The sequence below is a fragment of the Dipteris shenzhenensis genome, chromosome 6, assembly GCF_047967505.1.
Source record: "Dipteris shenzhenensis isolate YYH24624 ecotype China chromosome 6, Dip_SZ_1.0, whole genome shotgun sequence".
NCBI lineage: Eukaryota > Viridiplantae > Streptophyta > Polypodiopsida > Gleicheniales > Dipteridaceae > Dipteris > Dipteris shenzhenensis.
This window is the reverse complement of record NC_141601.1, coordinates 10,087,956-10,099,787: the sequence shown is the minus strand read 5'-3', so window position 1 is coordinate 10,099,787 and position 11,832 is coordinate 10,087,956. Positions and strand designations below refer to the sequence as shown.

Below are 11,832 nucleotides of genomic sequence, written 5' to 3'. Positions count from 1 at the left end.
AATAATTTTAAAGAAGTAAGACATCGATTTGTAAGAGCTCCTACTTTTACACATGCACATGCCATTCGACCACTACTTTTATACCTCTTCGCACTTTTTCTGGCAAAGAGGCCCTAATTTTATCGCCCTTCACCCTTCCTAATTTCACCTCCCTTCTCCATTCCCATGCAAAAGAACCAAAGAGGAATAGTTCCAAGATGACAGAGGAACTCTACCCAACTAAGTAGGATAAATGAGGGCTAGACCCAAACTAAGAACCCTATTGGGCTAACTCTTGCTCCATACTACCTTGAGATGGTGGCTGATGCTTGAAATCAGGGTGGAGGGGGACTTTTTATAGGGGCTAGCTCCCCCCTTGCATTGGATGACCTACTAGTTAGTTTTGTCCTAGGTGGGCCGACCTGTGGTTGGCTAGACCGACCTGCCCATTAGCTGGCTTGGCCAACCAGCCAAGGGGAGGCCTATGAATAGGACCTCCTTTAGCCCATTTGCATGTTGCTGTTGCTATGCCTCCTGCAACCCTCTTCTTTTTCCGTGAATCTTGCAGCACCCATAGCCCCCTCTCAATCACCTCCCCCTCATGGTCCAATGGCCCTTGTGTCCTCGGGCTCACACGTGGGGACATTGATATCCAACATATCTGCATATACATCTTCAAGGAACTACAAGATATGACTAGCGTATGGGGCCATCAACCCTAACAAATTTCTAAGAGAGAGTTTTTTATTAAGCACAATTCTCAATCCCTGAATTTCAAAATGGAAACCCACCATCTAGATGTACTTCATCAATTGTTAGTTCACCCAGCAAAGGCAAAGGCTACCATAATTTGGCTTGACAAAAGTAGAAGTGTGCAGAGGACCACATGGGTGTGCCTGAGCTATTCATTTTTGTTTGGTAGTACAAGAAAAGGGTTGCGAATAAGTTTATCATTAGATTTGAGATCACAATGTAGAATAACAGGTCAAGCTGAGAAGGCGGCGTGGAGCAGTAGCATAAAACTCGACTAATCATGAAGACTTCTGGAAGTTTGGTAGGTTTGTTGAATAGTGAGGGTCTAAGCCTCATGGGAGGAGGCGGGGAAATACCTCGCATATATATCTTAGATATATGTGGCCAACTCACTATTTAATCGAGTGAAGAATCCCAACCTTTAATCCCAATGCTAGCACCAAGCTTTTATTAAACATGGTAAGGGTGATCCCCCTTCCATCGCACTCCCCACCTATACTCTATCCAAGGCTCCATGGCACAAATCTCATAGCACATCAAGCCTATCCAAAACCAACCTCATTAGCATATAAACATGCATTGAAAAGAAACTCCCACAATGTCATAGACATAGTTTCGTAATGAGAGATACATAACAACTCAAAGAACACTTAATTCTTATGAAATCGGCACCTTAACAAAGCAAACACTATGAGATGTATCCCATACTACTCAATGAGCAAATATTGGATGTGCAAGTAAACTTCGAAGACTATATGTATGTCATTACCCTATAGGGGAAGAAGCCCTAAAAATATATACAATATGAGAAGGAGACTATACCAAACCTCGAGGGATTTGTGTCTATGAGCTATGAAAATGTTAATTGGACAGTCTTCAAGCTCCTTCCTATACATCGCATATCCTCTCCAAGTCTACAAGACCTCCAAGTGTAGCACTCAAGCGTATTCAAGATCCGCCCCCTCTAGCCTTTGCATGCAACCTCCTGATCCATCATCTCTCATAGTAATGTGATAAGGGCTCACTTGGGATAGGAACCATATATTCAGGTCCATCCTTCTCGGTTTTTCATGGATGCTTCGAGCCCATGTCTGGGGCACTCCATCATCCATACTTCTTCTTCACCATTAACCATCTATTTAGGTCCATCCTTCTTGATTTTTTGTGGATGCTTTGAGCCCATGTATGGGGCACTCCATCATCCATAGTTCTTCTCATCTCATCGTATGTACAAACATCATATTAGTTCCAATGGCAGTTGTTATTCTCTTCTATTATATCCATATACAATCTCTACCACTCAGTCGGGAGCTAGTATCACAAAAATATGAAAGAGGCCACTCAATCTTCACAGAAAAGCCTCCTTCTAATGCAATGTAGGGAAGTGTAGCAAAGTCAATCAGTCCTTCTAATACCAATCCAAGGGAGGGGCGTGCATGTGCATGCATGCATGTAGGTGTGTATGTGCATGTGTGCGCACATGCATACATGTGTGTATGCATGCGTGTCTGCATGCATTTGCACGGGTGCAAGGGTTTAGGCAATGTGGCAATATGATTGTCATTAAATTGTGTGCATTTCCTCCTCCTAAATTGTAATATTTAGGTGTGCTTCTGCATCCTTGAACATTTGTGTCTATTGAATTGATTGTTGAGGTTGTGATACATTGCTTTCTTTGCTTAATAATTAGGGAAGACTCGAACTGGCTTTGGAGGTGATGTTTGTGAGCTAGAAGGCTATGTTGTTAAATATCTCATTTTGAGTATTGGTTTCAAGATATGCACAAGCATACTTGTCGTTTTGTTTAAACATTTGTGCATGCAATAACTACACCAACTCATATTGATGTCACAATAGGCACTTGCTTGTATGGACCTCCACACCCATCATGCACATACTCGACTACTCCTCTTTATCATCACACTAGTTTGCATATTAATGAGCATGCCATGTAGGTGATCCTATGCTATAGCTCTAACACAAGGGTAGGAATGAGGCAATCGTTCTACAATCTTATATGTTCTCTGGAGACCAAACATTTGATTGGTGGAATGGAAATGGCTCAACTACATAAAATGGTAGCACACCCCCTTCAACCCCTTTGACAAGAGTTGGAATGATTAGTGTGTTGCCTATGTAAGCATTCTACAATCTATTGTTTTCTCTAGAGACAAAACATTTGGTTGGTGGAATGGAAATGGCTCAGCTATGGTAGCACACCCTTTTCAAGCCCTCCTATAAAATGGGTTGGCATCTTTGGGCATGTCAAATAGATACTCCATTCCTTAGAGCCACTAGATGTAGAAGATGTTGGTGGATACTAGGGTGGGAGTCATATATGGGCATTTTACAAACAGCTCCATAGGATCACTTGGTTATGCCCATGGTATAGAGGGGAGACACCATCAATCGAGGTTCACCCTCGCATACCACTACAAGCCTTGCTAGATTTTTAAGGAGTTAATAGAGTATAATCTCCCAAAAGTCATAATAAAATCCTCCTTTGATTAGTTCATAGAGGGGGGAGACGAAAGGGATGGAGAGGGAGAGACAATGAATGGAATGGGGAGGGCCAAGATAATTAGGTAGTGGGGGGGTTCTAGAATAAATGGAGAGTGGAGCCCTTGTCATACATTTAATGTACCTTGTTGAAGCTTTAAAAGCTCAATCTAACCTACATTAGTAACTCGTCCTTACTTTACCACTAACCCAAAATGCTAATCATATTCAATGTTGACTATAAGCCCATTTGCTCTTAACGACTAAAAAACCAACCACCCTTCCATAGGCCCTTAAAAGGCTAAAAGTAATTTGTGGCATCATGGTTTCCATATTGCATTTGTGAGCCACCCCCTAGTTGCGTTATAAGTTGCAATTTTCAATATACATCAAAGGAATAGCCTCTCGGACATACATTTCATACTACTTCTACGTGTTAACATCAAACCCGCCATTTTTGTTATGACGTATCTTCCTTCCAAAGTTAGCGTTGCGAAGTCAAGCCTCTTTTTATGTACTTATTAGCATTGCGTAAAAACCACAAGAAAAAACTCGAAAGCACCCACTCACCCACCTGTTGACGCTATCACCTGCCCTGTTAGGCAAGCAGCGCTACCACTGGGGTGCCGCCGTGTCCTGAATTAGCATTGCCTTACAGGTAGTGCACTCTATTGTAACTGAAATGTGGGGAGAATATGATTTTTGAATTTTGTGCCACATGTAAGGTGCCTATTATAATACAATATCATTATTATTAGGTTCTCTTCTTCATAAAATTCGAGGGCAGTGCCATGTGGAAAATGTGTTTTATTATTGTAGAGCGGCTTTTCAGCAACGACTCCTGTGCTTCTCAGTTTCTGGATCTACGCAGTCCTCGAGAAAATGGGAGAATCGGTAAGGAAAGGATTATCATGGACAGAATTGGTAGAGCCTTGGCGTTGGTTCAAACAGATCTTTATGCCTGTAAGTATGCATTGACGTTCTTTGTGACATCATTCAAAGCAGACAGGGCTACGAGTCTCTTTGTTTAGGTCCCTGCGTGTTGAAACTGATCGTGGGAGGTTTTACAGATAACGAAGGGATATCCAGGCATTTGGCTCATTGAGACGAAAGGGGCATTTTGGACTGATGCCCAATTTTCCTCAGCTAGAAGGAAAGTTGCTCACATCCAGATATGGGGAGGTACAACACTTTCTGTGTTCAAGTGTGGCTAAGAATGCTGTCAGGTAATAAAGAGCAGGTTCATCTGCTTTTTTTTTTGTCTTTTTGGGAGCTTTTGTTCTGAACGGTGTGTGGCCATGTATGATAGATGTGTTCGGGATTTAGCCAAACTATTTAAAGAGGAGCGGCTAGACGAGGCTTTTAAGGCAGTGGACTTCTTGGACCAGCAAGGGATTCCTATATCGAGGGATATCATCTATTGCCTTCTGCAAGGGTGCACCAAAAAGCAAGACCTTGCAGGTGGCAGAAAAGTGCATGCTCTTATGGTCAGCAATGGACTTGAATCAATTGCAGTTTTGGGGGACCACCTTATCCGACTGTTTGCTTCCTGTGGGAGCTTGCGGGAAGCAAACCAGGTGTTCTGCAAGGTGTCAAAACCAAGCGAGCACACATGGAATGCAATCATTTCAGCACATGCTAACCTTAGACGTGGTGATAGGGCTCTTGGATTATATCATACAATGCAGAAGAATGGCTCAAAGCCTGGCAAATTTACATATTCGTGCATTTTGAAAGCATGTGGCAGCATAGGCTCCCTAGGGCAGGGCAAACTGATACATAATCAGATTATTACAAGTGGAGCAGAAGTAGATGTAGTGGTTGGGAATGCCCTTGTTGACATGTATGCAAAGTGTGGGAGCTTAGAAGAGGCACGCAAAGTTTTTGACCATTTGCTGGATAGAAACGTGGTGTCATGGGCTGCAATGATTGCAGGATATGCCCAGTATGGGCAGGGTCTTGCTGCTTTTGAGCTTTTTGAGAATATGCAGCTGGAGGGTACAAAGCCAGACAGAGTCACATTTTTGTGTATTTTGAAAGCATGTGGCAACACCAAAGCTATAGGGCAGGGGAGGCTGATACATAAGCAGATCATTAGAAGCGGACTTGAATATGATTTGATAATTGGGAACACCCTTGTTGACATGTATGGCAAATGTGGTCATTTAGAGGAGGCGCACAAATTGTTTGACAGATTGCCAATTCGAGATGTGGTGACATGGGGTGCACTGATTGCTGGGTATGCACAGCTTGGACATGGTGTTCCTGCTCTTGAACTGTTCACCAAAATGCAGCAGGAGGGTATAAAGCCAGATGAGCTTGTGTTTTCAAGCATTTTGAAAGCTTGTAGCAGTGTAGGAGCTATGGGAGAGGGCAAACTCATATACGATCAGATTGTTTCTTGTGGACTGGATTCAGATCTAATAATTGGGAGCACCCTTGTGGACATGTATGCAAAATGTGGGCGCCTAGAGGAGGCTCAAGAAGTGTTTGACAAACTGCAGAATAGAGATGTAGTTTCATGGGGTGCAATGATTGCAGCACATGTTGAGCATGGGGATGGTCGTTCTGGTTTTGAATTTTTTGAGAGAATGCTTAAGGAAGGTGTATTTCCAGAGAGAGTGACAATGTTGTGTGTTTTAAAAGCATGTGGCAGCATAGGAGCCATTGGGCAGGTCAGGGAGGTACATAAGCAGATTGCCAGAAGTGGATTTCAATCAGAAGCTAACCTTGGGAATGCCCTTGTTGATGCATATGCTAAATGTGGGAGCTTGGAGGAGGCACGTGATGTGTTTAACGAGTTGTCAGAGAAAGATGTGGTATCCTGGGGTGCTATGGTTACAGGATTTGCAAGGACTGGCAGCTGGAGGTCTGCTGTGCAGTGTTTCGAGGATTTGCAAGAACAAGGCCTAAAACCGGACGATGTAATATTTTTGGGTATTCTCACTGCTTGTAGTCATGCCGGTCTACTGACGGAAGGTTGTGGTTATTTCAAATCCATGGAAGAAGAACATTTCATCACACCAAATATTGAGCACTATAACTGCTTAGTTGATCTGCTCGGCCGTACAGGACTCTTAAGTGAAGCCGAAGATTTACTGAAATGCATACCTGTAAGGATGGATGAAGTTGGAGGGATGTCTTTACTAACTGGGTGCAGAATATATGGAAACATGGAAGTAGGAAAACGATGTTTTGATCAGGTTGTTCAAGGGGATCCTAGCCATGCATCTGGATATATGCTCATATCAAACATATATGCTGATGCTCATATGTGGGGTGATGTCAACATAATGCAAGGGCAGAAAAAAAAACTAGGTGTTCAGAAGAAGCCTGGGACAGCCTGGATCGAGATCAACAAAAAAGTGCATGAGTTTGTGGTGGGAGGCAAGAGTCTCTCAGAAGGTGTTCCCATTTCTGAGAAGTCAAGTAGGTTAACCAAGGTACTAAAGGATGAAGGTTATATGCCACAATTGAGTTTAGTGTTGGATTCTCTGTCAAATAAGGAAAAAGCCATGATTGGGCACCAAGAAAACTTGCGATAGCTTTGGGCTTGCCAGGGTTTCAAATTTGAGCAGCAAAGATTTAAGAGCATTAAGCCTGAATACAAGCTTCAAAGGTGAGATTATTGAAAGGGATGCATTTCATGTTATGTTTGTCTGGTGAGGTACACTCTCTGAGCATCGCCAGTGACAAGTGCATTATTACTATCTTGAGTTGCGATTGTTGATGCGCTCTCTTTAGAATTTTGTGATTTATTTATTGCTTTAGGATGAGTTTTGGAATTTGAACGTCACAAAGCTGACCTTAGTTGCATCATTTGAATGCTTATGAATTTTGAAAGAGGTTGACATGTCATTTGTTTTCAGGGCCCAATCATTGAAATTGAATATATTACCCATCATTGAAATTTGAGTATATTGCCATAGTTTTCTATCAAGGAAGAATTATGAGGGATGCAGTTACTGTTATAGCAATATACTTTCAGGGACCAATCATTGAACTTTGGATATATTGCCATGGTTTTCAGATTTATGAGGGATCAAGTTAATGTTGTAGCATTTGATAATCCATCCAAATCACAGTGACAATGCAGATTAATACTGCCATGTGAATGTTTCAGGTAGCTAAGGGGACTCCGCAATTTCAGTGAGGCAAATGTTTACAGATGGAGTATTGGAGGTGAGTGGCCTCTTCTTGCATTTTTTTTTGAAAATATACTTTGTTTTTCAAGGTTGGTTTCTGCATCTTCCTTGTGATTTGAGGACATGCACGGCTTTCTATTTGGACAATGACTTAGTGACAGCTGCCTGTTGTGTAGATGCTCAGTTGTCTCAGCTTTGTGTAAAAAATTTCAGGCAAGCAGCACGATCTGGCTGGAAGACAAAAGAATAGCTTGCTCATGGGTGACAGGCATAGCCAATGCAAACTGCTAAGTCAGTGGAGTAGTAACTTTGGGCTGTGGCTTGCACCACTTGAGGGCAATAGTGTTTTTTCAAGGGAAGGTCTAAATACAGCTAATTGATTTCTTGACCCCTCACTTGGTGAGCATTTCAGCAGGGCATATCTGGAGAGCCAGATGCACAGAGGCCTTGGATGGATCCCAAGTCCACCCTTCTCACACTTTGGCCCTTATTTGGAGTCTTGACAGATACTATTCATACGCTGATGGCTATATGGTTGAGCATGCAAGTGGCCTCACGAGGACCTTCTTCCAAGAGGGCTATCTTCCTTAGGGAATGGAGAGGCTCTCCTTTTTTTTCAGAGTCTACTAATTCGTCCGGTGTGAGGAGCTTATTGGCCCTTTATAGGTGTTCTTTTTCATGCTTGCATGATGTATTTCCACCTTGAGCTTACTCTCATGGGTTTTGTTCATACTTAACAGAATTCATTTTTTGAAAAATTAAATAAAACTTGCATGCACTTATATTGTAATGTGCACTATGTAGAGGATGGCGATGAGAGCAAGGATAGAAGAAGAAGTGTCTTGGGGGAACAGTCCCCCCCTTTGCTTGAATTTTTTTTGGGCTTTTTACTGATTTGTCGTCTCAACTTACATTTGTCATTCAAAGACCATTTACAATGGGTCTTGAGCTTGTTCTCTTCAATGAAGTATCAAGGTTTTCATCCTGATTACATGTGCTCCTGTCTTGTTATTGTTGGAGATTCTCTGTAGCTCACAGGTTATTTGATCTGATGTTGTATATTACCCCTTAGGGGTCCAAACATGGGTGCATAAAAGATTTTGTAATATATTTTTATTCTTGAGTAGGGTAGTATTGGCCGCTAGGTTGCCTTTTCTGTAGACCAATTGTCGTCAGCCTTCAATGTAAATTTTTGCCTGATATATCTGATCCGTTAGCTCTTTAAGATTGGTGCTCTTGGAAGTCTATACAAAATCTTACATTACCTTATGCTTTCTTGCAGATTGGTTTGGATGCCGACTAATTCGTGGGACGATTGATTTTCTTATTTATGTGGCATCTCTTTCATTGCTTCTGTGACGACATGAGATTCTCTTAAGGGACTTCGACGAAGAGCCATTTTAATTGGTTGGGTGTTGGTTCTGATGAAGAGGTGAACTGGAGATGTTCTTTTCCTCAGTTTTAAGAAATTTCTTGTTGTGTATTGTTCTTAGAGAAGTTGACAAATTTATTATGCCCATGATGGTGGCTCAAGAGCAGTGACTTTGATTGGCTTCTAGATCTATAAAAATTATAACTCACTGACTACTTATCTGATTGCCATGAAAGACATCTATAGATAAGAATTGAATAAATTTACATGCATGAACAACTTCGTAAAAATTGATGCAAAGAAAGCAACTTGGGCTTGTACCACTTCAATCCATACGCCACTTCTTATGGTAATCTTCAATGCTAATATGCTACTGTATTTTTGATCATGAAATGGTTACTTGGTAATCAAAGGTTTATTTTCTTGACTGTTATTCTATTCTTTATTGAGGTTGGTGTGGATGTAGAATAAGAGTGTAGGAATATCATATTTTATGATATTGCAAATATCAGCTTTGTCTTTTAGCTAAGAAGTTCAATATATTTCTTGAATTAAACATGAAGTTTCTAATACCTCTACTAATATTTAGGGACAAACAAAACATTGTGGCTGCTTGGAGCATTGCAAGACAATAGAAGAAACTCACCATAGACTTGCGTACCATGGTAAGGTTGCAACTTGAAGAAAGTGACACGTCGTTATACACAATCATAGTTCTAAGTTCTACTTTATACTTTGGGAATGGGAAGGCCTCATTTCTTTGCGTTCAATAGATTTGGGAGATGAAGTGTCACCTCTATATCCATTGTACAGATCCTGATATATGTATATCTATCTTTATATTAATAGGACCTATGTATTTAGAAAATTTCTAAAAGCATAAAACTTATTCTTGTCTTGCTTTATTGCACTTTCAAATCTTTAAATTTGTGCTTTGAATTAAATTTGGCATCCTTTATGGTGGATGTTCTTAAGCACAAGGAAGCGATCCAAGATAAAGAGAAACAAGCATTGTGGATCGTGAGACATATCGGGACCCAATCTCCCTTGCATACCAAATACAAATAATTCAAGATCTCATTCGACTAATGTCGAAATCATGTATTTGTTATGTTTTAATTTTTAAAAAGTGCTAGCATCATGTGGTCTCTTTAATCTCATTAATATGAAGGAGATCTTTAGCATTCGTAGGGGCATTACTCTTACCTCCCTACATCGGTTGCTTTCAATTGGATTTCCTTCTCATAGTTTCTTTAGTGGGCCTAGTGTGTGCAAGTAAAAAGCTCGTGGTGAGTTTCTGAAAGATGGTTACTAAGGGAGCGTGCCCAAGATTGGCTTGGAACATGCCACTCCATGGTTTGAATCACTTACCATGGCTATCTCTGGAGTCTAAGATCAAGGTCATGAGGAGACCATGACAATTTCTCTTAAACTAAGATCAAAGTGGTCACGAAGAGACCTTGGCCCAAGGGCATTAGGTGGTTTGGTGAGCGTTCGAAGTTTTAGAGAATCGATTATTTTCTAATCTTTCATGAGTAGACTTCTTTGCATAGCTTTGACCATCCATCTAGATGGTTACGTACAACTCGATTGGCAATGCTTGAATCAATTACACTTTTCTTTTGTAGTGATACTCTCAATCAATACACAACCCTACTTGCATAGGTCACCAATAGTGGCATACAACTCAAGAAGAAAGATATGGATTGGAATGAAAGTTCCTATTGTGATATTCGTAGGGAAGATATTGAACATAAAATTCATGTTGCCCCTCTCTCTCTCTCTCTCTCTCTCTCTCTCACGCACATGCACATGCACACGCATGCAAACACACACACACACATACACACAAATTTTGATTAGTAAATGTAGCTCACACACAGACACTTATTTCTTTACACACACATAAGTATGCTTCCTCATCTATGAATTATTCTTTTATGTATTCTTAGTGAAATCTCACCTTTACACTCTCTTTTTAACCACCCCACACACCAAGCCCACTAATCCTCCCATATCTCCTTGAAGCCCATCTCAACCCATGCACTCATTTGCTCCTTACTCCACTTATGACTTCATTTTTAAAAAAATATATAAAAATTATCTAAGAATCCATATGGTTGTCGATATTCCTAGGTAAAGCGATAACAAGTCGAGAAAAACAAGCATTATCTGTCTACCCAAAAATAACTGATGATGTTCTAACACCTAGTTTGTTTGGATGGTGGTAGGTAAGTGGACTCCGACCTCGGAACCTGGACTGCTTGAGGATTCAACATCTTTTTTCAATATTGTGTTTGTCAAACTCAATATAATTAAAAATTCTTAATTTCGGTCGAATTTTTGCAAACTTTAGTTTTTGCATTGTTCAACTTAGATGTCTCAAACATTTTTTCCTTATATGTTTTCCTTTTTTTACTTTTTATCCAATTTATGGAATTAATTGTATGGCTCAATTATTGATGGGATTTTTCAATCTAAACACACACTTTGATTTCCCAACTAGCCTTTAGTCAGGCTAGTGCCATACAATTAATTCACATTCCATTGGATAATTCTTTAGCATGAGCAATCCCTAGTCATTTTGTGATCTGTCTTATGTTTTACTAACGTTTATATCTATTTTGCAGAAATGGTTTATGCATTTACTATTAGCATCATTTTTTCATTTTGACACTTATCATACAAATCCACTTTTATTTACTTATTATCGATAAGTGGGGAGTGAGTTCCACATGGTGGGCTTACTTCCCACCATGTGGTCTTACCCTTTGGGTTGGGGGTGGGCCACACACACACACACACACACACACACTTTGGCTACATACGATTACATACATAAACACATGCACATATTTACTCACACACGCTCACGCGTGCATACACACACACACACTTATAAAGCACACATGTGCAAATACACACACACACACATATGCTTATTATCTGGTCGCACGACCACACATACACACTGTTACCCTAATACAATATGCATTTATTAACTCTTTGGGTCATTATGATGCAACTTACCTAGTGGATTCGGTAGCAGCATTTCTTTGTATAGAGAAGGTTGCCATATTCAAA

At 40.6% G+C, this 11,832-nt stretch overlaps 1 protein-coding gene across 4 annotated transcripts; it reads left to right on the top strand.

Annotated features, from left to right (window-relative positions):
* Positions 1–3,783: 3,783 nt before the first annotated feature.
* Positions 3,784–8,783, top strand: LOC147900760 (pentatricopeptide repeat-containing protein At5g27110-like). 4 transcript variants are annotated; one of them, XM_087376232.1, is made up of 6 exons: positions 3,784–3,889; positions 4,103–4,194; positions 4,302–4,457; positions 4,541–6,850; positions 7,355–7,413; positions 7,590–8,783. In XM_087376232.1, the coding sequence occupies exons 3-4, from the start codon at positions 4,360–4,362 to the stop codon at positions 6,774–6,776; spliced, it is 2,334 nt and encodes a 777-aa protein (XP_087232358.1). In that variant the 5' UTR covers positions 3,784–3,889; positions 4,103–4,194; positions 4,302–4,359; the 3' UTR covers positions 6,777–6,850; positions 7,355–7,413; positions 7,590–8,783. The 4 variants fall into 4 exon arrangements, with proteins under 4 accessions (XP_087232358.1, XP_087232357.1, XP_087232356.1 ...); XM_087376231.1 differs by having other exon boundaries at positions 4,086–4,194; XM_087376230.1 differs by having other exon boundaries at positions 3,990–4,194.
* The last annotated feature ends 3,049 nt before the right edge of the window (positions 8,784–11,832 follow it).

Bases quoted from the DNA above. Each gene is read 5' to 3' on its own strand.
- LOC147900760 (XM_087376232.1), top strand. From the start codon at position 4,360: ATGCCCAATTTTCCTCAGCTAGAAGGAAAGTTGCTCACATCCAGATAT. The intron at 4,458-4,540 runs GTAATAAAGAGC...CATGTATGATAG, and splicing joins GTGGCTAAGAATGCTGTCAG to ATGTGTTCGGGATTTAGCCA.